Genomic DNA, 26,595 nt, shown 5'->3' on the forward strand with positions numbered 1-26,595 from the left:
CTTTGCACGGGGTAGCCAACTTCAAAATAACAAAACAAATAAGTTCGCTTATACAGCGGACCAGAGGGGTGCTCTAGCGGGGGGGAGGGAAAGGAGAAAATAACCCCGTATAGAGGTTATTTAGGCAGCCAGCTCTGTCCGCCCTCAGACAGTTGATGCCCCAGGGGAAGATTTTCAGGGTAAAAAGAGACCCAAACTTTTAAATGCAACAAGAAAAAGAAACCCCCAACGCCAAACACATGAAGATGATGAGGTTTTTTTTTTTAGGACCTTGTCTGAAAGCAAGGGGAAGAGGGGACAGGAGCAGACACTACTTGCAGGTCACCTTGGGGAGGGGGTTAAAGAAACCGGATGGGTCAATTGCAAAGGGAGAGCGAGGAGCCCACATAGAAGAGCCAGAAGAAAGGGAAGATCTTTTCGGTGAAGGCGGCCGTGAAGGTGAAGATGGGAGCCATGTTATCGGCGTTGTAGAACGCCACCCACCCGCCTTCGTAGTCCAGGTACACCCCAATCTTCCTGGGCCTCTCACACAGGGACAGGGGCGTCTCTGGGGAGGTGAAAGCCTGGTACTGATCCCAGTTCTTCCCCTTCCAGTTTAGCCCCACCGCCCAGATCCCCTCCTCCGGGGCAAAGTCGATTTTCTCCTTCCTCCGCACCGACTCGCGGGCTGCCCCCAGCACCCAGCTGTCTCCGTCCCCCACCTCCACCTCCCAGTAATGCCTCCCAGCTATGAAACCCTCAGCTGCCAGCACGCAGAAGGAGTAGTCGAAGCGCTTGGGGTTGGCCGGCAGCTCCTGGGGGGCGCTCCGGAGCCGCACGCTCCTCTTGTCCTCAGACAGCACCAGGTAGGGGTTGGCCGTGTCCGGGTCCAGAGAGAGATCGCCTGGGCAGGGAGAGACGGAGCCGTGAACGTCGGCACGCGCAAGGGACCCTTTGCCCACCCTCTTGCGGAGCTGCTCTCCAAGGGGATTTGTCTTCTCTGCCCAAAACCGGACGAGGGCAGAGTTCAGCTTCACCAGCACTAAGCACGTGAAGTTCAAAGAGCCCCACGGGAGCAAAGGTCAGCTTCTTTTTAAAATTAAGGCAGAGAAACATGGGCATGCTGGCTGGATTTCCACTGGAAATCCACCAGTCTGAGGCTGGCTATCATGGTCTCATCCTAAGACCAGGAATTTTTTGGAGACCACGGGCAGAAGGAACATTTTTGGTCATTGCAGACTGCCAGACAGGAACCAACAAGATCCTCGTGCTTAAAGGGCTGTTCTTATCCTCCAGGGGATTGTCAGGAACTAGGGCTCTCAGATAGAAATATCTTCCAGTGTCCCAGAGACTGCTGAGAATAAGACGGGGCTCATCTGTCCCTTCCCCATCAACCATGCCCCCAAGCAGAGAAACCGAGCTGAGGGATTGCAACAACATCCCTGAATTACTATTAGCAAACAAAGGTTGCAAAGTCCGTTTCTGAGCTAACTTCACGCCCGCCAGCCGTGCCAAAGGTTTGCTTGCTCCTGATAGAGCAAATCAACTTCTGGATAGGAAACGGCAGAGTTGGGAGTACTAACAAATGCGAGATTGTCCCTTCCGTGGCCTCTCCGGCAGCAGGGTTGCTTCTTTGCCCTCGCCTTGACAGCACTGGCAACAACTTGCTCTTCTCGTGACCTCTGAGGTGAGCTCAAAGGTCTTACCTCTAGGATTTTCCCTCCCGTCCCTTGTTCTCAGGGGAGTTTGAATTCCCTCGAGAAAGGCTCACAAAAAACACCTGCTGCCCTACAAGGGATTTGCTTTGAACTCCCTCCAGCCAGACAGGCGAGAAGGACAAGTCCCCAGGAAGGTCAGACTCCGTAAACAAGCAGTGCTTACCTGTGTCATTCTCCAGCTCAAACCGGAGATTCTCTGAGGGAAGAAGAGAAATAAATTTAGACCCTTTCATCCACGGAAAACATCCCCAGACGATACCCACAAGCACGTAACATTGCTCCCTGCCTTAGGGCAAGCCACTGCTTGAACATGACAGCCACGCCATGGACTTCCAGGGCATAAACCCAAGGGAGATATGCTAGTTTTCAAGCAGAGAGCACCGTTTTTATGAACAGACCCTCAAAAAAAAATAAGAGAGTTCTCTTCTTGCACAGCCCAGATTAAGCCATCTTTTAGTTAAAATAAAAGGGCTAGAATTCAGGTCAATTTTAGAGGAAAATGCGTCTTCAAACTAGTTTTCTTACAGGAAATGCATAAATCGCAGCTGCTGTGACCCTGAAGCAGAGGCAGAAGCCGAGATGCTGTGATATCCCCCCCCCCCCCCCCCACCAAGCACCATGAAAATCACCAGACAAAAATTGAGAACGTCTTCCCCTGCCTCTCCTGCTGGCGTTCCCACTCACCCTTGAACTCCAGCAAGACCTCCTTCAGCACAGCACTCTTCTGGGAGAAGCTCTTGAGTTTCTTCTCCAGCTCTGTAAAGCCAGCCTCCGGCTTGCAAAACATCCAGCTCTCAAAGCTGGGGAGGAGAAAGTAGCCATTAGGGCCCCCACAGGAAAAATAAAACCTCCCAACTACAAGCAGGGAAGGAACCTGTCATGGTACCAAAGGGGTTTGGTGTTAGATTATTCCCCTCTGGGTCCAGTTTGGGGCTCTCCAACCAGGGAGATCTTCCAGCCTTGGCTTGATTCAGCCTTGCACAACTTTTGATATTGGTCCTGCTTTGAGTGGGTAGGAGGGTTTGAGGTCCATGACCAAGCAAAATATTCTGTGGTTTCCTCTAAAAACCCTCCTGTAACAGACCTGCTCCACTCTCCTATCGAACAGCCTTAGTTTTTGCTTTTAATTTAACACGTATGTGTGGGTGGGAACCCCAAGGTAAGCAGCTAGGCTGGATGGGACCTTGCAACAGCAGCTCTACCTCTGGGGCTGAGCCTCCCAGTTAACCCAGCAGAGCCCAGGCTCACTCACCTGCTTCCAGCAGTGGCAGCACCCTTGAAAGAGGGGAAACAAAACAAAAAACAATCAGTGCAACTCCCCACATCCTCCAAAATCCACCCTCCAACCGGCCCCTCTGCTTAGGGCACCAGCTCTCCAGCAGCTTTGTGCCACCAAGTCCCCATGAAAAACGGGCATTGAGGAGACAAGAGTCCTGTCTGAATCCCTCAATCCTACCAAACAGGGTTAAAGCAGGGCAGGATGCTGCAGGGAAGAGGCACAGTGATGTCTGCCAAGGCCAGCCCTGCTGCTTGGAGGGTGCCTCAGTTTCCCCACGCAGTTTGGACATGGCAATTGTGTCTCCACACCCCACACGGGCAGTGGATCAAGCTCAAGCCTTCCACAGCTCAAGACTTTAAGGACTCCCTGAAGTGTTTTCCAGGGAAGAATGCAATTGGACACGTGGAGATATCAGAATTAGATTTTTTTTCCCCTAGCTTTTTCTCTGGTGTGGATAGGGAAGAAAAAAACCCACATGTATCTTTTAATTTAGTAAAAAAAAAAATTAAGGAAAGTCATGTTTGCCATTAAGCAGTAAAGGCCATGAGGATTCAAGGCTCATAGTAAGGAAGAAGTGAAAAGTAAACTGAAATGTTTGGAGGTGTTGGTGTTTCTTGGAGGAGCTTCAACAGCATCATTATTAGGAAAGGCCACTTTGCCCCCACAGCTGTGGGGAATTTTGGGTTTCCCACCTCAAACAGAGCAGCAAAATCCTGTGACAAGTCAAACCCCTGATGCACAGATAGGCCAGCTCCAAAATGGGGCTGCCCCAACTCCCCAGATCCGAGCTGCTCTCCAGCGGAGCATGGCTGGAATCCCAGCCCCAAGCTCTCCTGGATTTTACAGCCTTCTACACCATGACCCCACGGGTGGGAAGATGCGACCCAGGACCTCCTGGGCCGAGTCTCACCTGCCCAGACTGGTTTCCCGAGCCGTTCTCTCCTCCCCTCTCACTCAGCAGCTTATCAAGCTGGGAAATCTCCTCAGAGAGCTGGGAGACGCTCTCATCTCTCCTCTTAATGATGTCTCTGTCGAGCTCCTCCAGGCGGGACAGCAAGAGCTGCTCCTTCTCTTCCAGGAAGCCCCGGAGCTCCTTGCACTCGGCCACAATCTTCTGCCTCTCCACTTCTGTCTGCTTCTGCAAAACCAAGAGGGCAAACCCACCCGTGTGAGGCTGGCATCCCTGCAGCCCGTTCTTTCAGCTCACGGCACAGGGGGTTTTTGGGGCAGGACTGGGTCCTGGGAAACCCCTGCCCCAAGGCACTCACCAGCAGGTCTTCGCTCTGCCTCTCCCTCTCAGCCTTGGCTTCTTCGCGCCCTTTCCTCAGGGAGCTCAAATGCTCCTGTGGCACCTCCTGGAAGGAAGCAAAAAGGGAGATCTATTGGGGATCCTTCCTATTTGGGAACATAGAGGAAACAGGTGGCTGGAGACTCCCTCCAGGGCTGCTGCCAACAGCAGCCAAATTTCATCAAACCTCTTTTTTCCGCAGCCAAAAAATACAATTAACCTAAACTGGGGTGAGGCCTATCACAGCACCATGTCCCTGTTAACCTCCATCTTTTGTTTTGGGCAAAGCAAGAAAGACAGGTCCAAAACCTGCCCTCCAAGTAGCCTGAGCACTTTGGAGCCAGGCTCAGGAGGAGGAGGGAAAAAGGTAGTAGGAAAAAATAAGAAAAAAAACTTCTATCAACTGAAAAAAAAAAAAAAGCAAGTTTTTAGCTCCCCGTAACAGCACAGCTGCAAACGCCAACCACCACGTCCCACCCCAGCAAAACCCCTTCCGCCCTGCCTCTCCTCCCAGCTCCTCTTGGAAACAGATCGGCTTTCACATTCGAGCCCGGCCGCAAGCAAGGATCTGCCGGACTCGCCGCAGAGACGCCCCTTTGTCCGGCCAAACCCCTCCGAGGGGGGGACACCAGTCGTCTCCGGGCTGCTCCAGAGGCAGCGAGCTCCGCATTAATTCACTCCTGGCTTTATCAAAAGCCACAGGGCCTGTCCTCACTTAAGTCATTTGACCTCCAGTGAAGGTAGAGCAGAGAGGCTCCTAGCAACACGAAACAAAAAGCAGCAGGGCTTTTCGGCATGAGCTCCAACAGACCTTTTAGGGAAGATAAACTACAAAGCCCCAAGGACTTTAATATTAGCTTTATGCTGCGCTGCAAGAACCGGCTGTGCGAAATGGGGCTGGCTAGCAGGCGATAAGGCAGAATTTAAGTGCGGGATAGCACCAACAGCCTTGAAAATAGGGGCATGGTGTGCAAGCAGAGGCCTCGGGGCAGCTGATGACTCACTGATGGGCCACGATCAGTCGTTGGAAAAAAAAAGAAAAAAGAAAAAAGCATTGAAAAAGTGTAAAAGCAGTAGACTAGCAAGGAAAAACCCAAAGAAGCAACAGTCTGAGAAGTATTCAAGTGTGGCCACCGCCTAAGGACTTGGCCATCCTAAAAAAGGCCAAGATCCCAAATTTGGCCAGGAAGCAGGGAGAAGACACCAAATTCAGCTTTCGTTTCCCTCTGATTGCTCTCCTCTGATGAGGACCACAGGAGTCGGCTACACAGCATCGCGCGCCCGCAGCTAATTCAGTAAAAAAAAATTCAGTATTGAAGCGTTCAGCTTTCTCCTGCTTTGATCCCGCAGCAGTGCCGATAATGGGCAAAAATTAATACGTGGAGACTGTGCTTATGAGCAAAAGCTGATTATTACAGCACGGAGCGAGCTCCTAACGGACACTGATCTTACCAGAAAGCTGAGAACTGGCCCAATTTGTATCTAAGCGGCTCCAGTATCTAATTCCCTACTCTATAAACGCATATATATGTGGTTGCAATGGTGCCACCCTCCCTCCTCCCCCTGCCTCGGCTGCGCAGCAAACATCCGGCATCTTGCCTGCCTCGCTGGTTTTTCTCTGCCGCCTCCACCCTGCTGGGAAAAAAAAAACCCACAAGGCCTGGCCTCTCCGGGCGCTTGCACGCGCCTCAATCCACCGTTTTTTTTTTTGCACGATAGGGTGGGAAAAAAAAATCCACAGCGATGCAGAGCGCACCAAAGCCCTGTGGGATTTTGCAAGGAGCACAAACCTCCGGGAGGCCGAGTGCGACCTGCGTCACTTCGCCCTGCATCATTTTTTGTGTGTGTGTGTGGGGGGGGGGGGGGGAGCTAAAGAAACAGTGCCGAGGGATTCTTGCTCCGCTTTAGGCTCCAACCGGGCGCTATGCTAAAAGAAATAACCCCGTCCCCGCCAGGAGCCGAACTCCGGGTTAGTCCTGGATCATTTCTGCATGGAAACGTTGCGGTTTTGGGGTTCCTGGTGTTATTTTGCATGCTCTCCCCCGCACAAAGGCAGCTCTAGGCCATTCCCAGCCCGCTTTTAATCCGCACGCGTCCCCCAACCCTCCCAGGATGCGCCCGGTCCAACCAGGTTCCCTTTTGCATCCCCCCTCCCCTGAGTTTCATCCGGGAATTTCCAAATCCCAGAGGATTGCACGGAGGGGAGGGGGGGTGGCACGGCCGTGCTTGCTGTGCAGGGGGGAGGACCCTCACCCTGGGGAGAGGGACCTGGGTGGCCCCACTTTGCAGCCCCCAACCCCACGGGGCACCCAGGGGTGCCCCCACCCTGCCCTGTCACATGGGGCAACCTCGGGTTTTTTTCAGAGGGGGTGAGAATTTGGGGGTATGCCCCATTTCTGCTGCACCCCACTGCACGGGGCAGCACCCAGCACTGCCTCACTGGGCGCAGGGGCACCCACCTTGGAGGGGGTCCCATACACTCTGGGGGGGTCCCTATTACACCCCACATCTTAAAGAAGGGTCTCTATTGCACCTTGCACCCTGGGGAGGCCTCCCTATTACACCCCATTGCTTCCCCTCTCCAGGGGGGACCCTATTGCACCCCAACCCCCTGGGGGGGGGGAATCCCAGTGCTGTTGGGGGAGATTTCAGTTCACCTAGAGTGGCCCCTATGGCACCCCCATGCCCTCAGGGGTCCCTAATGCACCCCACACCCTGAAGGGATCCCTATGGCACCCTCACACTCTCAGGGGTCCTCAGTGGACCTCGGGGAGGTCCCAGGTCCCCCAGGGGGCCCTCTATGGCATCCCATGTGCTCAGGGGGAGCCTAGCACACCCCAGGGGGGTCCCTAGGGCACCCAATGCCTCTCTGGGGGGTCCCTATGGCCCCCCCAGACCCTCAGGGGTCCCTGAAGCACCCCAGGAGGGTCACTATGGCACCCCATGACCCCATGGGGGTCTCTAGGGCATCCCGGGGGGGTTCTAGTGCACCTTACACCCCTGGGGGGTCCTTAGCACACCCCTAGACCCTCAGGGGTCCCTGAAGCACCCGGAGGAGTCCCTAGGGCACCCCATGCCCCCCGGGGGGGGGGTCCCTAGCACACCCTGGGGACGGTCCTTAGGGCACCCCAGGCCCCTGGAGCGGTCCTAGCACACTCCGGGGGGGGTCCCTCTGGCCCTCCACATCCCCCAAGGGAGGTCCCTAGCACACCCCGAGGGGTCCCTCTGGCCCCCCCCCACCCCTCCCCGGGGGGGTCCCAAGCACACCCCACATCCCAGGGGGGTCCCTCTGGTCCTCCACAGCCCCAGCGGGGTCCCCAGCACACCCCACACCCCAGGAGGGGGCCCCTAGGACACCCCGAGGGGTCCCTCTGGCCCCCCCACACCCCTCCCCGGGGGGAGTCCCAAGCACACCCCACATCCCAGGGGGGTCCCTAGCACCCCCCGGGGGGTCCCTCTGGTCCCCCACAGCCCCAGCGGGGTCCCCAGCACACCCTGCACCCCAGGAGGGGGCCCCTAGGGCACCCCGAGGGGTCCCTCTGGCCCCCCCCACGCTCCCCGGGGGGGTCCCAAGCACACCCCACATCCCGGGGGGCATCCCTAGCACCCCCCGGGGGGGGTCCCTCTGGCCCCCCACGGCCCCAGCAGGGTCCCCAGCACACCCCACACCCCAGGAGGGGGCCCCTAGGGCACCCCGAGGGGTCCCTCTGGCCACCCCACGCTCCCCAGGGGGGTCCCTAGCACACCCCACATCCCGGGAGGAGGTCCCTCTGTCCCCCCAAGTCCCCCAGGGGGTCCCTAGCACCCCCCAGGTGGGTCCTAACACACCCCACATCCCGGGGGGGGGTCCCTCTGTCCCCCCAAGTCCCCCAGGGGGTCCCTAACACCCCCCAGATGGGTCCCTAACACACCCCACATCCCGGTGGGGGTCCCTCTGTCCCCCCAAGTCCCCCAGGGGGTCCCTAGCGCCCCCCAGGTGGGTCCCTAGCACACCCCACATCCCGGTGGGGGTCCCTCTGTCCCCCCAAGTCCCCCAGGGGGTCCCTCTCCCCCCCCGGGGGGGTCCCTAGCACACCCCACATCCCGGGGGGGTCCCTCTGTCCCCCCAAGTCCCCCAGTGGGGTCTCTCGCGCCCCCCAGTGGGGTCCCTAGCACACCCCACATCCCGGGGGGGTCCCTCTCCCCTCCCCTTCCCCCCCCCCCGCTGACCTCGGCGGCGTGGGCCGCCTCCTCGGCGGGCAGCACGGTGTGGGCGCGGTGCTCGCGGGAGAGGTGGCAGACGACGCAGACGGCGCGGCGGTCCTGGACGCAGAAGAGCCGCAGCGGCTCGCCGTGGCGGGGGCAGCGCGGCGGACCCCCCCCGCCGCCACCGACGGCTCCTCCCGCCGCCGCACCACCTCCTCCTCCTCCTCCCGGCCCGGCGGGCAGCGGCGGCGCCGGAGGCCCCGGCGGCGGCTCGGCGGGACCCGGCGGCAGCCCCAGCTGCCTCACGATGTGGACGATGTTGCCGAGGGAGCGGTTGGGGCGGAAGAGGCGCTGCGGCACCGGCTCGCGGCACTGCGGGCAGCACAGGCGCCGCGCCGAGTCCTCCCAGCACTGCGTCACGCAGGCGCGGCAGAAGTTGTGGCCGCACTCGGCCACCAGCACCGGGTCCGTGAAGTACTCCAGGCACACCGGGCACGTCAGCTCGTCCTGCAGGCTCCGCGCCGCGCTGCAAGGCGCCGGCGGCACCGACGGCGGGGCTGGCGGCGCCTCCATGCCGCGCTCGCTGCCCTCCCGCTCCGCTCCCCGCCGCCGCCTCGGTGCCTCTGCGCAAGGGCGGGAGGGGGAGGAGCGGCGCCGCGCATGCGCTGTGGGGCGCGCGGGGGGGGAGGGAGGGGGCTCGCGGGGGGGAGGGGGCGCGCGGGGGTGGTGGCTCTTGCGCGTGCGCGGGGAGGAGCGCGGGAACGGGGCGGGTGTGTGTGCGCGCTCGCGGGATGGGGGGGGAGGTGCGACGTCGCGCATGCGCTGTGGGGAGCGCGGGGGGAAGGGGGCCCGCGGGGGTGGTGGCGCGTGCGCGGGGAGGAGCGCGGGAACGGTGGGGGGGGGCGGGTAAAACGGGGTCTTGCTGTGGGGACAGCCGGACGCCTGGGCCCTGCTCTGTAGTGTGTTGGGGGGGGGGGGCCCCGGACACCTGGGCCCTTCTCTGTAGTGTTTTGAAGGGGGGGGGGACCCCGGACGCCTGGGCCCTTCTCTGTAATGTGTTGAGGGGGGGACCCCGGACACCTGGGCCCTTCTCTGTAGTGTTTTGAGGGGGGGGGACCCTGGACACCTGGGCCCTTCTCTATGGTGTGTTAAGGGAGGGGGGACCCGGGCGCCTGGGCCCTTCTCTATGGTGTGTTGGGGGGGGATCAGGACGCCTGGGCCCTTCTCCGTAGTGTGTTGAGAGGGGGGACCCGGACACCTGGGCCCTTCTCTGTAGTGTGTGTGGGGGGGGGAGACCCGGACGCCTGGGCCCTTTTCTAGTGTGTTGGGGAAGGCCTCAGAAGACGCCTGGATCCTTTTTGGTGGGGGGGAGACCCGGACACCTGGGTCCCCCCCCTTGCCTTGACCCCCTTCCCCCCCCCCCCAACACCATGCACCCGTTCAACCTCATCCCTATTAAATAACTACTAAATAATTAAAACATCGGCAGAACGGCGCCAAACCGTCAAGGCTCCTTTTTTTCTCCCAGTTCCCGCTGGAGCCTGCCGGCGTTTTTCCCGTTAAAACGGAAAATTCCGTGATTCGCACGTGGGGCGATTCCCTGTTTCGATGTGATTCTGCGCCGGTAAACGCGCAACCAACCTGCGCTGCGTTGGCCCGCGCCGCGCTCCCCTTCTTCCAAGCGCTGTTCAGTTTTCTTTTTCCCCTCCTTCCTCTTTGTTCAAATTTCGGGCTTTTTCTCTCCTCGCTGGCCAGGGAGCGACCTCCTGGCGTGAGAGAAGGCTTAAAAGCTTCAAAACCCAATAAAATCCCTCAGGAAAGGGGGGAGGCCGGACGGAAGGGAACGTTTTGGGGGAAAGAGCGGTGGATTTGGTGAATCTCACCCCGCCCCCAGATGCCAGCAAGGATTTGGGATGGCGGGTTTGGGGGCCGCAAAGGAGCATCTCTGCCCCCGGCGCGTCCGAGTGCGACGCTGGGATGCTCGAAATCAGCCCCAAAACCCCACAGTGTTTTAATTAATATTAAACCGAGCCTTTGTGAACATAATTTATCCTTAATGGCGCTAATATGCTGGGGTGGGGGTTACGTTGCATGCTCTGGAGTCCTTTTTGGTCATTTTTAACCCAATTCTTTTTTAATAAAAGGATTCGGAGTTGTCCGGGGTTGTTAGCAGACCCTCGGGACATAATGCGGGTTTGGCCTCAAAATTAGCCGGTTTGACCTCAAAATTAGCCGGTTTTGGGCTTTATCAGCCCAGGGTCCCCTTTTGCCCCAGGCTCACTCAGCCGGTGGCCAGTTTTCTGCCCCGCGGGGTTAAATATCGTGATGAAGAGGTCAGAGGTGCTCCCCCAGGACGTTTTTTTTCCTCACAGAAGATGTGATTTTGGGGGCGGGCTAGCGGTCGCTTGGCAGGAGGTTTCCACGGCTTTTGCGCCTCGTGGCGATGGGTGTCCTGGGGTGGCTGGAGTGACCTGGCCTGAATTTGGAGGGCCAGGAATAAAACCAAGAAAGAAAACAAAACAAAAAAACCCCACTCCTGCACCTAGCCGGCATCCCTCCCCCAAATTTATAATCCTACCGGTTGCGTCGTCTCGAGCGTGAGGCAGATGGACGACATAACACCACAATTTCCCCCCCCCTTTTTTTCTCGAAATTTCCTCACAGCTTCTGGTGAAATTTGCCTCGAGGAGGAAATATTTGCGAAGTGAAGGCAGAAATTAGGGTGAAAAATTGAATCCGGGGCTGGGAGGGGGGAATCGCCTCAGAGGAGAGGCGCCCGCTTCCAAAATGGCGGCCTGCTCCCTTTTCCAAAATGGCGGCCTGCTCCCTTTTCCAAAATGGCGGCCCTCTGCCCTTTTCCAAAATGGCGGCGCCGCCCTCAGGCGGGGCAAAAGTGGGGGGCGATGGAGGGGAGAAGCCTTCCCCTCGTCCTGGGGCGCATCCTCCAAATCTTTAACAAATCTCCTTAAATAATAAAATAGAATAACCTAAAAATCAGGACGGCTGTGCAGGCCGGTCCCTGCCCGATGCCTATGGGACAATATCGCGGCTTCAACGTCCCCCCGGGGCATCCCGTCCCCCGATTTCGGGATTTTTTTGGGGGGGGGTCACTTAGGGATTTATTTCCCATGAATTTATCCGGTGGCTTTTTCCATCCGTGGGGAGGGGGGCACGGGGAAGTGGGTGCCCGCTCCTTTCCTCCGCTAAAAAAAAAACACCCAAAACCAAAAAACCACAACCTTCTAAAAAAAAAATCACATTTTTCACCCCTTTTTTGAGCTGCTGCCACACTTCACCACCCTCCCCCCCAAAATTCGCCTCGCTCCTCTCCTGCCATCCACCATCTCCACATTTGCGGGGAAAAAAAACCCTCAAATCCTCCCTGGGTCTGGCCAGGATTCCTCATAATTCAGCCCAATTTGGTCCTATTTGGCCGCTTTGCAAAAAAAACCCTCTGGGGTGATTTTTACCCCCAAAATTTCACATCTGGAAGACTTTTTAATTTAATTTTGGCTCGCGGCCAGCGAAGCTGTTGCCGCCAGAGGGCCCTGCTAATAATTCAGAGTTTTTTCCCAATCTCTCTCTCTTTTTTATTATTCCTTCCTTCCTCCCTTTTTTTTCCTTTTTCTCCCTCCTCCTTTTTTTTTTTCCTTTTTCTCCCCTCTTTTTAACTCAGCGTTTCGGAGGGGCAGGGCTTCCCCGTACCTGGGCTGGGAGTTTTGGGGGAAAAGAAGGGCTTTTTCGGGAAGGGGTTTGGGGGGGAGTGAGGGGGAGTGAAGGGCTGAGATTGGAGCATCTCCGGGTTTTCCGACGCCGAGTGCTGAGCCGGAGCCCGCAGGTAACGGGGGAGGCAGCGAGCGGAAAACGGCTCCTTTTCCAGCCCCCCCCCCAATTTTTCCTTTTTTCCATTCCTCATCCTTTTCCCTTTTCCCGTCCTTTTCCCCTTTCCATCCTTTTTCCTGTCCTTTTCCCCATCCTTTTCCCCATCCTTTTCCCTTTTCCATCCCTTTCCCCGTCCTTTTCCCTTTTCCATCCTTTTCCCCATCCTTTTCCTTTTCCATCCTTTTCCCTTTCCCCATCCTTTTCCTTTTCCATCCTTTTCCCCGTCCTTTTCCCTTTCCCATCCTTTTCCCTGTCCTTTTCCCCATCCCTTTCCCTTTTCCATCCTTTTCCCCGTCCTTTTCCCTTTTCCATCCTTTTCCCCATCCTTTTCCCTTTCCCCATCCCTTTCCCCGTCCTTTTCCCTTTTCCGTCCTTTTCCCCATCCTTTTCCCCGTCCTTTTCCCTTTCCCATCCTTTTCCCCATCCTTTTCCCTTTCCCCATCCTTTTCCCTGTCCTTTTCCCCATCCCTTTCCCCTTTCCATCCCTTTCCCCATCCTTTTCCCTTTTCCATCCTTTTCCCCATCCTTTTCCCTTTCCCATCCTTTTCCCTGTCCTTTTCCTCATCCCTTTCACTTTACCATCCCTTTCTCTTTTTCTCTCCATCCTTCCCCTCCTCGCTTCTCCCGTCCTTTCCCCCCTTTTCCTGGCACCGGGGGGGATCGCACACATGCAGGGCCAGCTCCGAGCAGGGGGGAAAAAAACCCCAAATCCCCCCAAAACACTTTCCCGTTGTCTTTCTGGCCGTGCCAGTGTCCGTAATCCCCCCGGTTTTGTTTTGGGTCAGACTGGTTTTATTTCCGGACCTCCCACATGCCACCGCTGGTCCTGAAAACCAGCAGGGCTAGAAAATCAGTGATCTCGGACGCGGGAACCGGCGCCGCGCGCCATTTCCCGCGGGAAAAGGCTCCCTCCGTCCCCGAGACGGCCCTTTCCGGGGTGTCCGCTCGCCCGCTGCCAGCCATCTAGGAGGATAAATCCACCCAGCCGGCTCCGTATCGACCTGGCGACGTCATTTGATTCTTTTTTTTTGGCATTTCCAACTCCCTCTCCTTGAATTTTCCGCCGGCACCGCTCTCCCGCAGCCCTCTCCCCGCCTGCAGCGGGCTGCTAGCATCCCGTCCGGCCTCGCCGGCTTTTCAGGGCTCGTCGCCGCCGTGATGCCCGGGGCGTTTCGGCAACCGCTCAGCGGGGCGGGACGGAGCGGGGGCTCCGACGGTCCCCGGGGCCGAGACGATGCCGCCGGCCGGCCCGGCGCCGTGGCCCCGGCGGTGCTTAGCCAGGTGCGAGCCTTGGCTGAAGGCTTCGCCGCACTCGGGGCACTCGTAGGGCTTCTCGCCCGTGTGCACCCGCCGGTGCCGCTCCAGGTGGGACGCCCAAGGGAAACGTTTCCCGCAGTCGCCGCAGCCGTGCGCCCGTTCCCGCCGGGCTGCCGGGCCGCCGCGGGAAACTTTCCCGCGCTCGCCGCCCCGCCGGGGGTTTCTCGCCTCGCCGTGGCTCCGGCGGTGCTTGGCCAGGTGCGAGCCCTGGCTGTAGCTCTCGCCGCACTCGGGGCAGCCGAAGGGCCGCTCGCCCGTGTGCACCCGCCGGTGCCGCTCCAGGTGGGACGCCCAAGGGAAGCGTTTCCCGCAGTCGGCGCAGCCGAAGGGCCGTTCCCGCCCTCGCCCTTCCCTTCGCTCCCTTTTCGCCCCTCTTTGCAGATTGGCGCAGTCCCCGCAGCGGGACGCGGCCGGTTCGGGCGTCTTCGGCGGCGCGGCTTCGTCCGGTCCCTTTGCTTTCCACCTATTCGATCCCACCAGGCTCTTTTCCTTCTCCGGGCTCTCGGATGCAGAGGGTTGGAGCTCCTCGCCGCTCTCTTCGGTGCCTGCTGCTTCCTCCTCCTCCTCCTCCTCTTTTCCGCGTGCCAGCCCATGCACTGCTGGGGTGAAAGGAAGGCAAAAAAAAAGGAGGAATTGCAGCCACAGGCAGGGTCGTTCCCGCAAGGGTTGGCATTTAAGGTGACGCAGCGGGAACGGGATTCCCATGGGAAACCTGTTTCCCGGCGGGAGGGGGGAAGCAGCAATGATGCAAGGGAGGCCCCATCCCACTTTGAACTGGGAACGGACGTGGCCGCTCCCAGGCGTTGGCCAGGCTGCGATGAAATCCAGGATCCCCCCCCCCACTAGCATTTGCCCTCTAAATTGCCCTGCAGCGCAAAGTCCCGTTGCTTAAAACCCACCTCCCCAAAACGCTCCAAAAACAGCCCCCTCCCCTTGGCGCGTTTTGCCAAAAATACACTCGAAAAGCGGCTCCCGGCCCCGGTTTGAGCTTTGCAGCCTCCGGCGTTTGCCCAAAACGCAATAACGCCTCCCTATGGGATTCCCCCCCACACACCTCGACACCTTGATTTTGAAAAAGAAAGAAAGGGATATTCGGGAACTACTCCTCAAAAACCCACCCGAGACCCCTGTGCCCCTCCTCACCCCTTCCCATCACCCATCCTGCTCTCTAGCCCTTTAGAGCAGGGAAGCAAGGCAAGAATGGAGGCAAGCTCAAGAAGGAAAGAAGATATATATTTCTGTATGTATATATATATATATATATATATATTTTTTTTTTTTTTTTTTTTTTTTTTTACCAAGGGACATCAGCGTTTCGTAGCTCTCTTGCATCACGTCCCGGTACAGGGCCTTCTGCCGCGACTCCAGCATCACCCACGGCTCCATGGCAAGGGAGCGGGGGGGAAAAAAAAATCAGGATTTCTCCTTCCGAGCTCCTCAAAACCCTCTGCAGGGAAGCGAAATCCCTGCAATTAGTGGGGAAAACCCCCCCAGGCGCTGCTTCGCACCGTGCAGGACCGCTTTCCCGGGAGAAATCCCCCTCCCGCAACTGCTTTCCCAGGCCTGGGACCCCTTCCCGCAGCCCGCGGGCTGCCGAGCCTCCCCGGCGGCAGGGCGCAACGGAGGCGATGCCGGGCATGGCTTTGCTCCGGAAACCCAAATCCCGTATCCGGGAAAGAGGAGAGACGAAGAACGGGCTCCTCCGCAGCAGCATTTACCCAGGGCCCTCTAGAGGCAAAGCAATCCCATTTTCCCCCCCACTATCCGGACCATCCCGGGGGGAGCACACAGGAGACGCGGGAGAGGGTGAAGCCGGGTTAGGTGCCCAGGCAAAGTCCGGGCACCCTCCAAGCAACAGATTGGGGTTTTTTTTCCACTTAGAAAAGCAACCCTAAGGCAGGGAGGGGATTTGCTCTAGAAAAAATGAGGGGCCCAAAGCGAAAAGGGGCATTTCCCATCCGTGAGCCAAAGGAGGTGCTGGAAAACGGGCTCCGAAGGATGCACGTTGCTGCATGACGTAGGCAACTCCTCCGGGATGAATTCCCGGACCACAGGGATGGGGGGAAAAGCAGCTCTGGGTTCCCCAGCAGCCGCTGTGCCCACGGACATCCCTGCTGCAACAGTTTCGGCCCTTCCTTACCGTGTTTTCATCCTATGCCTGGACATAACCGGTGGTTTCCGCCCCAAAATCCAGGCTCCGGAGTCACGCGCTCGCGGGTGGGAAGGAGGGGAATTTGGCTTCCAAACTTCTTTTTCTTTATTGTTGCGGGGGGGAGAGGGGGGCACAAGAGAAGGGGGAGGATGTCACATGAAAGCCGAGGAAAACCCGACTCTGCAAACAGTGAGATAAAGCCACGCAGAAGAAGAACGAAGCAGGAGCCTGGATTTCTGCTTCGGAGAAAACCCCAAAGACTGGACGCTGCATGGATGATTTTCTCCGCGGTGGGTGCAGCTCTTTCGGTGCCCGTTTAATCCCTCCCTGGCTGGGAAAGGTCGGAGTGGCAATTCTGGTTTGATTTGCTTCGGAAAGAGCCCAAAAAGCTGGGAAACTATCCCCAAACCCTGCCGAAGGAGGGAGCCAAGCCGACTTCTCCGGCCTCTCTGCTCCTCTCCTTCCTCCATCGCTCCTCGGCCAGCCGGAGGCGGATCCGCGTCGCTGGGATCCGAGCTGCCGGCGTCGGCAGGATCCGAGCGAGCCGGGCAGCTCCGGGAATGTTGCAGTTCGGCTGGGTATGGGAGGACACAGGAAGGGGCTGGATCAGCTGGATGCTGAAGGCGGAGGGGAAGCAGGGGGAAGAAAGACTCCGGAGCGATCCCGCATGTGCTCCGAGGAGAGACTCGCAGCGGGTCCCGGGAGCCCTGTGTCCAAGCCCCATCCGGGAGCTGCTGCGACACGTCTCCGGCTCTGCCTGCGCCAAAACGGGAGCCAGACTCCAGGTGATGGGCACCAAGAGGGAGGGAGAGGCCCAGAGGAGCAGGTCCCTGGGCCTCCCGGTCCAGTTTCGGTCCTCAGGCTGGGACCGAGGCATGGAGCAGGGAGCAAGGACACCAATCTCTGCCCCGTTTCCACGCACGGAGGGATGTGGCCCATGGGAATGGGGAGGACTAGCTCTTCCCTGGTGATCTGCTCAGCAAATCCCCTCCCAAGAAGGTGGAGGAGGTCCCACAAGGCAAAGCCCAGATGGGGCAGGGCTGTCTGAGCCCTCTCTGGTGGCCCAAGGGGGAAAAAACATCACGAGAATGAAGCAGACGGCTCCTTCCTCTCCACTGATGCCCATTGCCTGGGGTTGTCCAGGGCTAGTCGCAGGACAGAGCTTATCCCAGCTCTTGCCCTGGGAAGAGCCCTTGGGAACCCACCTCTTTCTCCTCCAACAGGCTCCAGCACAGCGTTCCCGTTGCTGCGTAGAGGGACGCAGAGGGGAATGGCCACGGCAGGGGTGCCGCAGGTGAGGGACAGGGATCGATGGGGCTCCTTCAGCTCTGCCAAGATTAGCCACAGCTCCTCTGCTGCTGACGTGCGGCAGCAAGCGCTGAGCCGGGAAATCCTTGTTGTTTCAGCATCCGGTGACTTTCAAGGAGGTGGCTCGGTATTTCACCAATCCCAGCCAACGGGCTTTGTACCAGGAAGCCATGCAAGAGAACACCAGAGACAACCTCTCTCTAGGTGAGGATGCACTTTCCTTCCTCCATGGGACTGCCTTGGCAGCAGGTGGGCATGAGGGTTTCTCCTCCAGACTTTGGAGGTGAAAGAGGTTCTCCCTGTCGCCTCTGGCAATTGGGCTTCCTCCTATGCACCCCTATCAGGGACCCTCCTTCTTTCAGAGGAGGACGTGCTCCACCATGTCAGGTGGATGGTCCCTTTGGCCCCATATTCCATCCAACAGCAGTGGAAGGAGATGCTGCGCAAGAGAGTAAGGAGACATACCCTTCTCAGCTATGTCCAGACCCTTTATCCAGCAGAACCCCCAAATCTTCTTGTGGCAGCTCTCGAAAGGCAACCTGACCTCTGCTCTGTCTCAGGAACAGGCTCTCCCCATCCTCAACCCGGCAGGATCACCTCCAGGCTGGAGCTAGAAGAGACATGGGCTCCATAGCCCCAAAACTCATGCACAAAACACTCCTCTAGTAGCTTGGGTGAGGAACTGCCTTAAATAGCCCAGAAAGCATCTAGGAAAAAAGGAAACACCTGGGACTCCTACCCAGACCTTGAGTCACCCACCCTCAACTCTGTCTCTTCTGACCTAGGAGGGAGTTCCCCAAAGGGCACCCAGTCCCTTGGGAGACATTGCTGTCCTGCTTCACTGGTGGGTTCCCTTTTCCTCCCCAGCACAGGGCATGACTCCTGTCTCCATTATTTCCATCCTTCTTTCCTCTGTAGCTGATGGGACAGCGAGAGAGACTGGGGACAGCACTGTGCACGCAGCCTCGGACGATGGGACACGCAGAAAGGATGTCTCTCAGCGCCATGAGCCAGTAAATGTCTATCAGAGCTCCCGAGAGAAAGACCAAGAGGAGATCCAGGCTTGTCCTGGGAGGGAAACTCCAGGGAAGTGCAGGGAATTGCTGTTCCCATGTAGCCTTCACCCCAGGGAGAGACTCATCCCATCCAGTGAGAAAAGCTTCCTTGCCCGGAGACGGGGGGCCCAGCATTCCCACCCCTGCTCTGACTGCGGGAAAAGCTTTGGGGTCTTCTCCAACTTGCTCCGTCACCAGCGGAGCCATGGTGGGGACAAACCGTACAAATGTCCAGACTGTGGGAAAGGTTTCGGCCACAGCTCGGCATTGGTGACCCACCGGCGCATCCACACAGGCGAGAAGCCCTACCAGTGCCCTGACTGTGGCAAGAGCTTCAATGTGGTGTCCAACCTGGTGCGTCACCAGCGGAGCCACACGGGAGAGAAGCCCTACAAGTGCCCCGACTGCGGCCGGCGCTGCAGCCAGCGGTCCCACCTGGTGACCCACCGCCGGCTGCACACGGGGGAACGCCCTTACCTGTGCCGGGAGTGTGGAAAGACCTTCAACGTCAGCTCCGACCTCATCAAGCACCGGCGCATCCACACCGGGGAGAAGCCCTACGAGTGCTCGGACTGCGGGAAGCGGTTCAGTGGCAGCTCCAACCTCATCACCCACCAGCGGCTACACAGCGGCGAGCGGCCCTACACCTGCTCCGAGTGTGGCAAGGGCTTCACCATCAGCTCCAAGCTCATCGCCCACCAGCGGACGCACAGCGGCGAGCGGCCCTACAGCTGCGCCGACTGCGGCAAGGGCTTCAGCGACCGTCCCCATCTCATCCGGCACCGCGGCGCCGGGCGCCGCGAGAAGCGCTACAAGTGCTCCGAGTGCGGCAAGGGCTTCACCACCAGCTCCTACCTCCTCACCCACCAGCGCAGCCACACCGGCGAGACCCCCTTCTTGTGCGGGGTGTGTGGCAAGAGCTTCGCGGTGGTCTCCAACCTGGCGCGGCACCGGCGCGTCCACACCGGTGAGAAGCCCTTCCGGTGTGGGGAGTGCGGGCGGCAGTACAGCCAGAGGGCTCACCTCACCACCCACCAGCGGGTCCACACCGGCGAGCGGCCCTACGTCTGCGTGGACTGCGGGAAGGGCTTCAACGTCAACTCCTCCCTCACCAAGCACCGCCGGGTGCACACCGGGGAGAAACCCTACCACTGCCCCGAATGCGGGAAGAGCTTCAGCCAGAGCTCCAATGTCATCACGCACCGGCGACTCCATCACGGCCACGGCGCGATCCGACACCCCTCGCGCACGGACAGCCCCCGGGAGTGAGTGCCCCTGGCACAGCCCTGTCCCCACGGAGCAAAGGGAGCAGGCAGGTTCCCCTGCCGCCTGTCTCCACTTTGCCCCAAACAAGTCTGCTGGAGAGCTGGGTCCACTCTGGCTACTTTTAAACATCTGCAAGGCAGATATGTCTCCATACAATTGAGATGTTCAGGTTTCCCTTTACTTCTCCCCATTATCTCATCGTCAGACAATAAAGAGATGCAAGAGGGCTTCGCTCTAAGGCCTTGGGGATGTAGGGGTGGTGATCATTATAGGATAATAGAAATAAGGTAGAAAACCTACAATTTTGGTTGAGAGTGTTTGTAGCTCCTCCTCTGGGGGGAAAAAAAAATCTATGCTAATAAAATTATTTAAGTCCCTAAACCACCTTTAATGTGCTGCTGACATCACTGCGGCATAGTGAGTCTAATTAGGATGCAGGGCTCTAAATGCTTTGTCCAACTTAGGGGTATATCAAAGCAACAACGATGACATCATGGTTTGGATCCATCACCTGATGCGATGTTTGGCCGGTAAACCTTCAAAAATGACTACAACCAAAATGCTTTAAAATTGAAAATTTTCAAACTCTCAAAAACAAGATGAAGACGACCAAATCCTGCAGCAGAGCCAAGTGTGACTAGATTTGATAATGCTGCAGTGATGAACCGGGTCGACTATGACACGGCCAACTATGACGCAGTGGGTCCGCCCAGACGTCATGCCATTGTGATGCGCCAGGGGCATTGTTCCCTTTGGCCAATGGCAGGGCTCCGAGCGAGCCCCTCATTTGCATGTTTAAGGGTATAAAAGGTAAGGAGGGGCCAGGGGCATTTGTAGGCACGAAAGGGTCGGAGCTGAGCCTGGACGAGAGAAATGGCTTCTACCAAGAAAGGGAAAAGGAGGACCCCGGGTCAGAGAAGGTTGAAAAGCCACAGGAGATCTTTTCCGGCCAAGCGGAGGAGACATCAAGGGCAACAAAAGCTGAGGCACATGGTGAGGATAGGAAGCCGCAAGAGCTCTCCCAAATCGCGCAACGCCAATGGGCCGAAAGCAAGCAAGCGGTGCTTGTCCACCAAAGCCAAGGACCTGATGATCAGCTTTGTGAACGACATCTACAAGCAGGTCTCGGCCGAGGCGGAGGCGCAGCGGCGCCAGAGCCGCCGGTCGGTCATCGGCCCCTCGCACGTGCGGGCGGCTCTGCAAAGCGCCGTGCCCGAGCAGCGGGTGAGCCAGCCATCCGCCCCCGTCGCCGAGGCCTCGCAGTGAGGAGCCTCCTTCCCCTCTCCACCAGCCCTTCCCAGCTCCATCCTGGAGGTGACAACTGGCCAAGGAGGGGAGGAGGAAAAGGAGCAAAAACTCAGGTCTGAGAGGACCTCCCTTGGCCTCAAAAACACCCACGCAGCCCTTGATTTCTAGATTTCATAAAGAGAGATGCCTTCGTATGAAAGACCGTAATCAGCGAGAGATTTTTTTTTTCTTCATGATCAACACCGATGCCACTGCAAAAGCAGCCTGCGGCGGGGAACCATCACCCTAGAGAACACCAGGCTTGTCAGCACCGAACATCCAGTGTTCCCACCACTGGAAAGAGAGGGAAAAAAAAAAAAGAACAAGAAAAACCCAAATCCAGACATCTGGAATGTTTCCACGGCAGCAAAACAACAGAAAGTGGCAGAAATCATGAAATAATTATAGTTAAAGAAAAAAGTCTAAGGTAAAGAAGCTAGATCCTCTTGGCATTGCAATAAAACTGGAAGGTAGCTGCAATCTGCTTTCGATGCCTTTCTTTTGGCCTGGGAGGGAAAATAAGGGTAGGCGCAGAATATTTCCACAACTCCTTTTCAGGGTGAATTCCTGGAAGGGAAGTATGAAAAATGGAAATCTGAGGTCTTGAGATCAACCAAAGGTCACGCAGACTGCTTGAGGGCACAGAGACCCTCCAGAGCTGGGATGAGGGTCCTCCATCACTGCACAGACCCTAGTGCCGGAATTAGGCTCGGCCAAGGACCAAAATCGTGTATTCAGCATGCGGGACACACTCAGACACACGGATGCTATTTGAGCCCAGGCTGACCCATTGGGGTCGTCGGGTTTTGCCCCAGAGGACGTGGGGAGATCCAGAAAACACTGGTCTTTGGTGTGGTACCCATCTCCCTGCTGTCTCCAAAACCCTGAGCCTCCACAATGTCCCACTCAAACCCCCAAAGCACAGATTTCAGCGCCCCCAAAATAAAAGAGAACGACTCGGTGGCAGGCAACACCTTTTATCTCTCCTACTCAATACCATGCCAAGACAACAGCAACCTCAGGGACGTCTCAGAGGCAACTGCCCTCTTTCCAGCCGTGCGAATTCCCCCTCAGAGGGTCTCCAAACTCCCCGAAAGTTTGGTGCGGCCCAAGACATGGCCAATTTTCTCCTGGTGGGGAGAAGTCTCTTCCTGCAGGTGCCAAGATGTTGCCTTCCAGCGGCCTGGAGGGTCTACTAGTGGCTGAGGGTGTACTTTGGTAGTCTCCTTCACTTTAGTGGTCTCCACTTTGGTGGTCTCCTTCCAGCCAGCATCACCACTGGTTTGTATTGTCTCACATGGGCAAGATGTTGAAGATGTTCCCCTCCAAGAGCTACCCTCCAAGTTACCTCCACCTTTGACATGCGCTGGTGGAAGGTGGGGTGCTGGTAGGATGCCAGTTTTGGTGGTCATCTACATGGGAGCGGTAGTGCTATCAGGCAGGTGATAAGGTCTCTGAGTCTAGATTTTATTCTTTTCCTCCTCCCCTCTTTTTCTTTCTTCTCATCCCAGGCGCGCGCCGAGGGAGGAGAGGAAAGAGATTCGAGGGGAGGCGAGGGGAGAGGCCCTCAGTATTCGGTGCGCCTAGGACGACCTGCTGGGGATGGTGGAGGCCACGTACACACCGGCTTTGCCTTTCATGACCTTGTCCAGAGCCGCCTGGACTTCCGAGGTACCTATGAAGGACCCGCGGCGCTGGCGCCGGCGGCGGTCAGCCTCGGTGACCACCCCCTTGCAGAGGATGCACATGGAAGAGTTCATCAACCTCTTGGCCTTGGCCGACATGTGCACGTGGCCCGGCCGCAGCCGGTTCATCAGCCGGGAGATGTACCTGCTGCAGGACCTCTTCTTCACCTCGCAGCTTAACCTCTTCAGAGCCGGTTTGCATCTGCCCGCCGGAGACTTTCTGGGCTTCGCCGGTGGCTTGGCCCTCTGGGCTTTTGGTTTTTTCCTCCGCGGGGATTTTTCCGGCCTCTTGCCACCTGCAGCCATGGTATCTCCTCCTCCAACCTGGGGGGTCTCCTCCCTGCGGAGACACCCCACGACTCTTATATAGAGGGATGTATTCAGATGAGGGCTGAATCCCCACAGCCGGGGATTGGCTGATGGCAACAATGCCCCTGTGATGCCAACGCAAAATTTGCATAAATCTTATAGTCTGGAAAACGTGGAATTAGGCCAAAACACCTTTTTTTTCTTTTCTTTTTTTGACTTGGCTTTACTCAATGAAAGTCCCGAACAGCCTCTTGCCCGAAAGACCTTCCAACTTCCTGCTCTTTCCCGCCAAAGAAAGATTTGGAAACAACCCAATTTTGGTCCTTTCCAGGGTTAATTCTTACACTTAATTATGGCACAGGGAGGAAAGTTTAGCAGCAACGCTGCAGTGAAATGTGTATCGAAACCTGGAAATTTCTGGGCTTTCATGGTTTTCTGCAGCCACAGAGAAGACGGGAGAAGCGTGGGAAAAGGGCCGGGGAGAGACTCACTTGTCTGCTGGCTTTGCGAAGCCATGGGGCAAGAGCAGAATACTAAACAAACAAATTAAAGGCAATAAATAAACAAATTATATGAAACAACAAACGAACTGAAGCAAATTAAAGCAAATAAATTAAATAAAACAAACACACAAAATCAAAATGAACAAACAAATAAGGCGGTTAGTTTTGCTGCGGAAAAAAATGGCAGAAAGTAACGCTGCTTTGGAGCTTGCAAGGGGGATTTTACCAGCGTCACAGGCCCCTTTTCTTTCCATCTCCTTTTTGTTGGAGGTGAAAAGCAAATTGCAGCCGGGACGGTGGCGTATTTGAGGGGAGATCAGGCTGGCAAAGCAAATCCTTGGTTTATCCCGAGCGGGAGGATGGTGAGTATGATGCAAACGGAGGAAGAGGAAGATTGCAAACCTCAGGTTGGAGGGGGGAGGGTTTAGTGCTGCTGCAGGAGAAACACACTGCAAATTTGAGGAATCAGAGGAGAAAACAGAAGGGAGCAAGATTTGCAAGAATTGAGGCTGGGTACGAGGGAGGAAAGGCAAGTTTTTGCAGTGTCAGGATGGCCGAGTGGTCTAAGGCGCCAGACTCAAGGCTCTGCCTTCCTCCCTCTCCTGGGTATTCTGGTCTCCGAATGGAGGCGTGGGTTCAAATCCCACTTCTGACACATCCTTCTTTTTTCTCATCTGCAGGGATGCACCGGAAAAAAAAAAATCGATTCTCTCTCTCTTTTTTTTTCTTAATCCCCCCCTTGCAGGCTTCCCCCTTGCAAAGCACCCCTCTCTCCCCACGTGCAAAAAGCATGAGGGGGGGGGGGGAAAGCATGCAAAAAAAAAAAAGCATGCGAAAAATTATAAAAGCATGAGAAAACATTTTAAAAAGCATGAGAAAATATTAAAAAAAAAAAAAAAAAGGACAAATAAGGAAGAGCAGGTGGTTTCCCGAGAGCCGGGGCGGGGGAGCGCAGCCTCCGCAGGGCCCCCAGCAGCGCCCTCGCCGCCTCCCTGGTGGTCTAGTGGTTAGGATTCGGCGCTCTCACCGCCGCGGCCCGGGTTCGATTCCCGGTCAGGGAAGGTCGCTTTTTTTTTTTTTTTTGCCTCCCCACTTCCTTTCCCATCAATTCACTTATTTATTTGTTTATTTTCGGGGCAAATCCAGCCCTGAGAGCGCAGAGAAGTGGGGCTTGCAAACCTCAGCGTTATTCTCACAGGCCCTCGGCACCTTTGCGGCTCTCCACCTCTGGACTTTACTGCTTTAATTGCCCTCGATACCATGTTTAGCTTCTTTAAAGAAGCCATCATGGGATAACTGAGGCTGGAGGCCTTTTCCCTGCTCAGAGCAAATACCATTGCAAACTTAAGTACACATAGATAATTATATCTAGAAACAGGAGCAAGGAGAAAGGCCTGAAAGCCCTTAAAGGGAAAACACGCACAGATTCTCACTAACGAAATCCTGAGCCACCGCCCAACTCCTCCTTGCCCCTTTGCAGACAAAGAAGCCCGTGACGACACCGAATGCTGCTAAGTTTCTGCTTTATTGCAATGCCAGTTATGACTATTTCGTTTCCACAGGAAAGTACAATGCAAGCCATCTCTTTAACTGATGATATGACATTTTGTGGTTGGTGGTTTTCTTTTTTTCTTTTCTTTTTTTTTTTTTTTGGCTGGTTTGCAGCCAGTCCCCATAGTTTCACTCTTTAAACAATAGAAATTTGCTTGTTCTTTCACGTCCTCAGGCTGATTTCCTCTTCCCAGGGTGGTTTCGCACAGGTTCCTGTCTGAGGCTGGCCGGGATTTTCTTCCCTGGGTTTCGAGGCTGCGTGGAGCGAGCGAGACACCGAGATGGCGAAATTCCTCCTCTCCTGTGGTTGGGTCAAACTGCAGCGTCGATTTAGCAATTGCTCAGGTCTTTCCAAACTGGTGGTTGCACAGGTCTTTGCAGCAGCTGGGATGGAGCGGTTGGGGGTTTTTTTGTTTTTTTTTTGGCTTTTACTCCTCTCCCTTGTCCCTTCCTCGGGCTTCAACTCTTCTTCGCAGCCAGATTGAACTTCAAGGGGACCAAAGGGAGGGAGGTGGGTTTTTTTTTTTTTTCCTTTTCTTTTCTTTGTTTTCTTCTCTCTCTCCCGTTTTTAGGGCCAGGTCCTTGAGCCCACGCTGGGCACCTGCTTCCGCCTCCTCTTCGGCATCACGTGCCGCAGGGCGGCTTGCATGTGCTCCGGGCTGATGGTGGGCCGGCGGCTCTCCTTGCGCAGGCGCTCGGCCTCCCGCGACACCCGCTTGTAGATGTCGTCCACGAAGCGGACCATGAGCCGCTTGGCCTTGCTCGACAGGAACTTGCTGTCCCGCTTGATCTGCTTGAGCGTCTTGGAGTCGATGGGCGCGGAGGAGCAGCGCCCGCGGGTCCTCCTGCCCCGCCGGCCCGCCGCTTGCTGCTTGCCCGACGGGCGACGACGGCTCGGCCGCCGCCGCTGATGCTGGTGGGGTCTCCTCCGGCCGCCCCTAGCAGAAGCCATGCTCCGTCCCGTGTCCCGCGCCAGACCCCCCCCCTCCTTCAACCTTGCAAATGCCTCCGGGCTGCCCCCCGGGCTCGGCCCTTTTATACCCCGCCGGATGCAAACGAGGGGCCGGCACGGAGCCCCCTCATTGGCCGAGGGGGACAATACCCCCCCGTTGTGTCACAAAGGCAACCCCGTGTCATAACGGCGGCCCCACACGCGTGTCATCGGGGATGCCCGGGGTTCCGTTCCCGTCCCCAGCCCCGCGTTGCCGTCCTCGGTTTTGCCCGGCGTCGGCAAACGGGATGGCAAAAAAAAAAAAAACGGGCAAAGGGGAGGAAAATGGGGCGCGCTCGCCCAAAAACACTCGTTTCCTGGGGGTAGGGTGGGCATCTGAGACGGAGCGGCTCGTCCATGCAAAAACACTAATTTCACCAGTGGTAGGATGCTCATCCAGGGTGAAGAAGCTCATCAGGCTCCTTGGCCGAATGAGGATTTCTCCGGGAAGAAATCAGGCCCATAGAAATTTCTCTATCCATAAAAACTCTCCCCAATAAAAATTTTCCTCCACCCATAGACGTGTCCCCCATCCATCCATAGAAATTAGATCCAGCTCTGAAGCAAGAGCAGGTCACCCATGGCCATCCAGGTCCAACTATCCCCACGGATATCCTTCTCCTCTCTTGTCCCCTGGTGCAAACCCTTTCCTTAACATCTAAGGAAAGTTTACTTTTTTTTTTTTTCCCCTTCTTTTTTTCCTGCGGCGAATATCACCCTGATCTCGTAAGATTTGCCTCTCAGTTTCGCAACCGAGCCGCATAGGCGCTACGTGTGTCATGGGAGTTTTGCATCCCAGCAGGAAACATCAAAGAAGGAAAAACCTTTGAAAGAGCATCT

At 56.9% G+C, this 26,595-nt stretch overlaps 5 protein-coding genes and 1 non-coding gene across 10 annotated transcripts; 2 read left to right on the plus strand and 4 right to left on the minus strand.

The window, feature by feature from the left end:
- Positions 1–240: 240 nt before the first annotated feature.
- On the minus strand, positions 241–9,087 carry LOC104139186 (E3 ubiquitin-protein ligase TRIM7). The gene is made up of 7 exons (XM_068923940.1): positions 8,474–9,087; positions 4,245–4,331; positions 3,887–4,114; positions 2,950–2,972; positions 2,382–2,497; positions 1,861–1,893; positions 241–883 (listed from the first exon to the last, which is right to left on the minus strand). The coding sequence occupies exons 1-7, from the start codon at positions 9,020–9,022 to the stop codon at positions 357–359; spliced, it is 1,563 nt and encodes a 520-aa protein (XP_068780041.1). The 5' UTR covers positions 9,023–9,087; the 3' UTR covers positions 241–356.
- A 2,738-nt stretch (positions 9,088–11,825) lies between these two features.
- On the minus strand, positions 11,826–16,561 carry LOC138063845 (zinc finger protein CKR1-like). 4 transcript variants are annotated; one of them, XM_068923971.1, is made up of 3 exons: positions 15,789–16,380; positions 14,947–15,095; positions 12,726–14,247 (listed from the first exon to the last, which is right to left on the minus strand). In XM_068923971.1, exons 2-3 carry the CDS (start codon positions 15,032–15,034, stop codon positions 13,469–13,471), a joined length of 867 nt encoding a protein of 288 aa, XP_068780072.1. In that variant the 5' UTR covers positions 15,035–15,095; positions 15,789–16,380; the 3' UTR covers positions 12,726–13,468. The 4 variants fall into 4 exon arrangements, with proteins under 4 accessions (XP_068780071.1, XP_068780072.1, XP_068780073.1 ...); XM_068923972.1 differs by having other exon boundaries at positions 12,734–14,244; positions 15,789–16,306; XM_068923973.1 differs by having other exon boundaries at positions 12,741–14,247; positions 14,947–15,028; positions 15,789–16,561.
- LOC104139162 (zinc finger protein ZFP2) lies at positions 15,841–19,813 on the plus strand. Of its 2 annotated transcripts, none has more exons than XM_068923932.1 (4): positions 15,841–16,090; positions 17,024–17,094; positions 17,207–17,312; positions 18,027–19,813. In XM_068923932.1, exons 1-4 carry the CDS (start codon positions 16,072–16,074, stop codon positions 19,430–19,432), a joined length of 1,602 nt encoding a protein of 533 aa, XP_068780033.1. In that variant the 5' UTR covers positions 15,841–16,071; the 3' UTR covers positions 19,433–19,813. The 2 variants fall into 2 exon arrangements, with proteins under 2 accessions (XP_068780033.1, XP_068780032.1); XM_068923931.1 differs by lacking the exon at positions 15,841–16,090 and adding an exon at positions 16,299–16,585.
- Positions 19,814–22,299: 2,486 nt separating this feature from the next.
- On the minus strand, positions 22,300–22,707 carry LOC104139185 (probable histone H2B 3). The gene has a single exon (XM_009667226.2). It carries the CDS (start codon positions 22,705–22,707, stop codon positions 22,300–22,302), a length of 408 nt encoding a protein of 135 aa, XP_009665521.1.
- Positions 22,708–23,757: 1,050 nt separating this feature from the next.
- TRNAL-CAA (transfer RNA leucine (anticodon CAA)) lies at positions 23,758–23,868 on the plus strand. Its single transcript has 2 exons — positions 23,758–23,795; positions 23,823–23,868. It is a non-coding gene; the product is annotated as a tRNA-Leu (tRNA).
- A 1,464-nt stretch (positions 23,869–25,332) lies between these two features.
- Positions 25,333–25,716, minus strand: LOC138063811 (histone H2B type 1-A-like). The gene has a single exon (XM_068923837.1). It carries the CDS (start codon positions 25,714–25,716, stop codon positions 25,333–25,335), a length of 384 nt encoding a protein of 127 aa, XP_068779938.1.
- Positions 25,717–26,595: the final 879 nt, after the last annotated feature.

Source organism: Struthio camelus, chromosome 36 (genome assembly GCF_040807025.1).
Source record: "Struthio camelus isolate bStrCam1 chromosome 36, bStrCam1.hap1, whole genome shotgun sequence".
NCBI classification, from domain to species: Eukaryota; Metazoa; Chordata; class Aves; order Struthioniformes; family Struthionidae; genus Struthio; species Struthio camelus.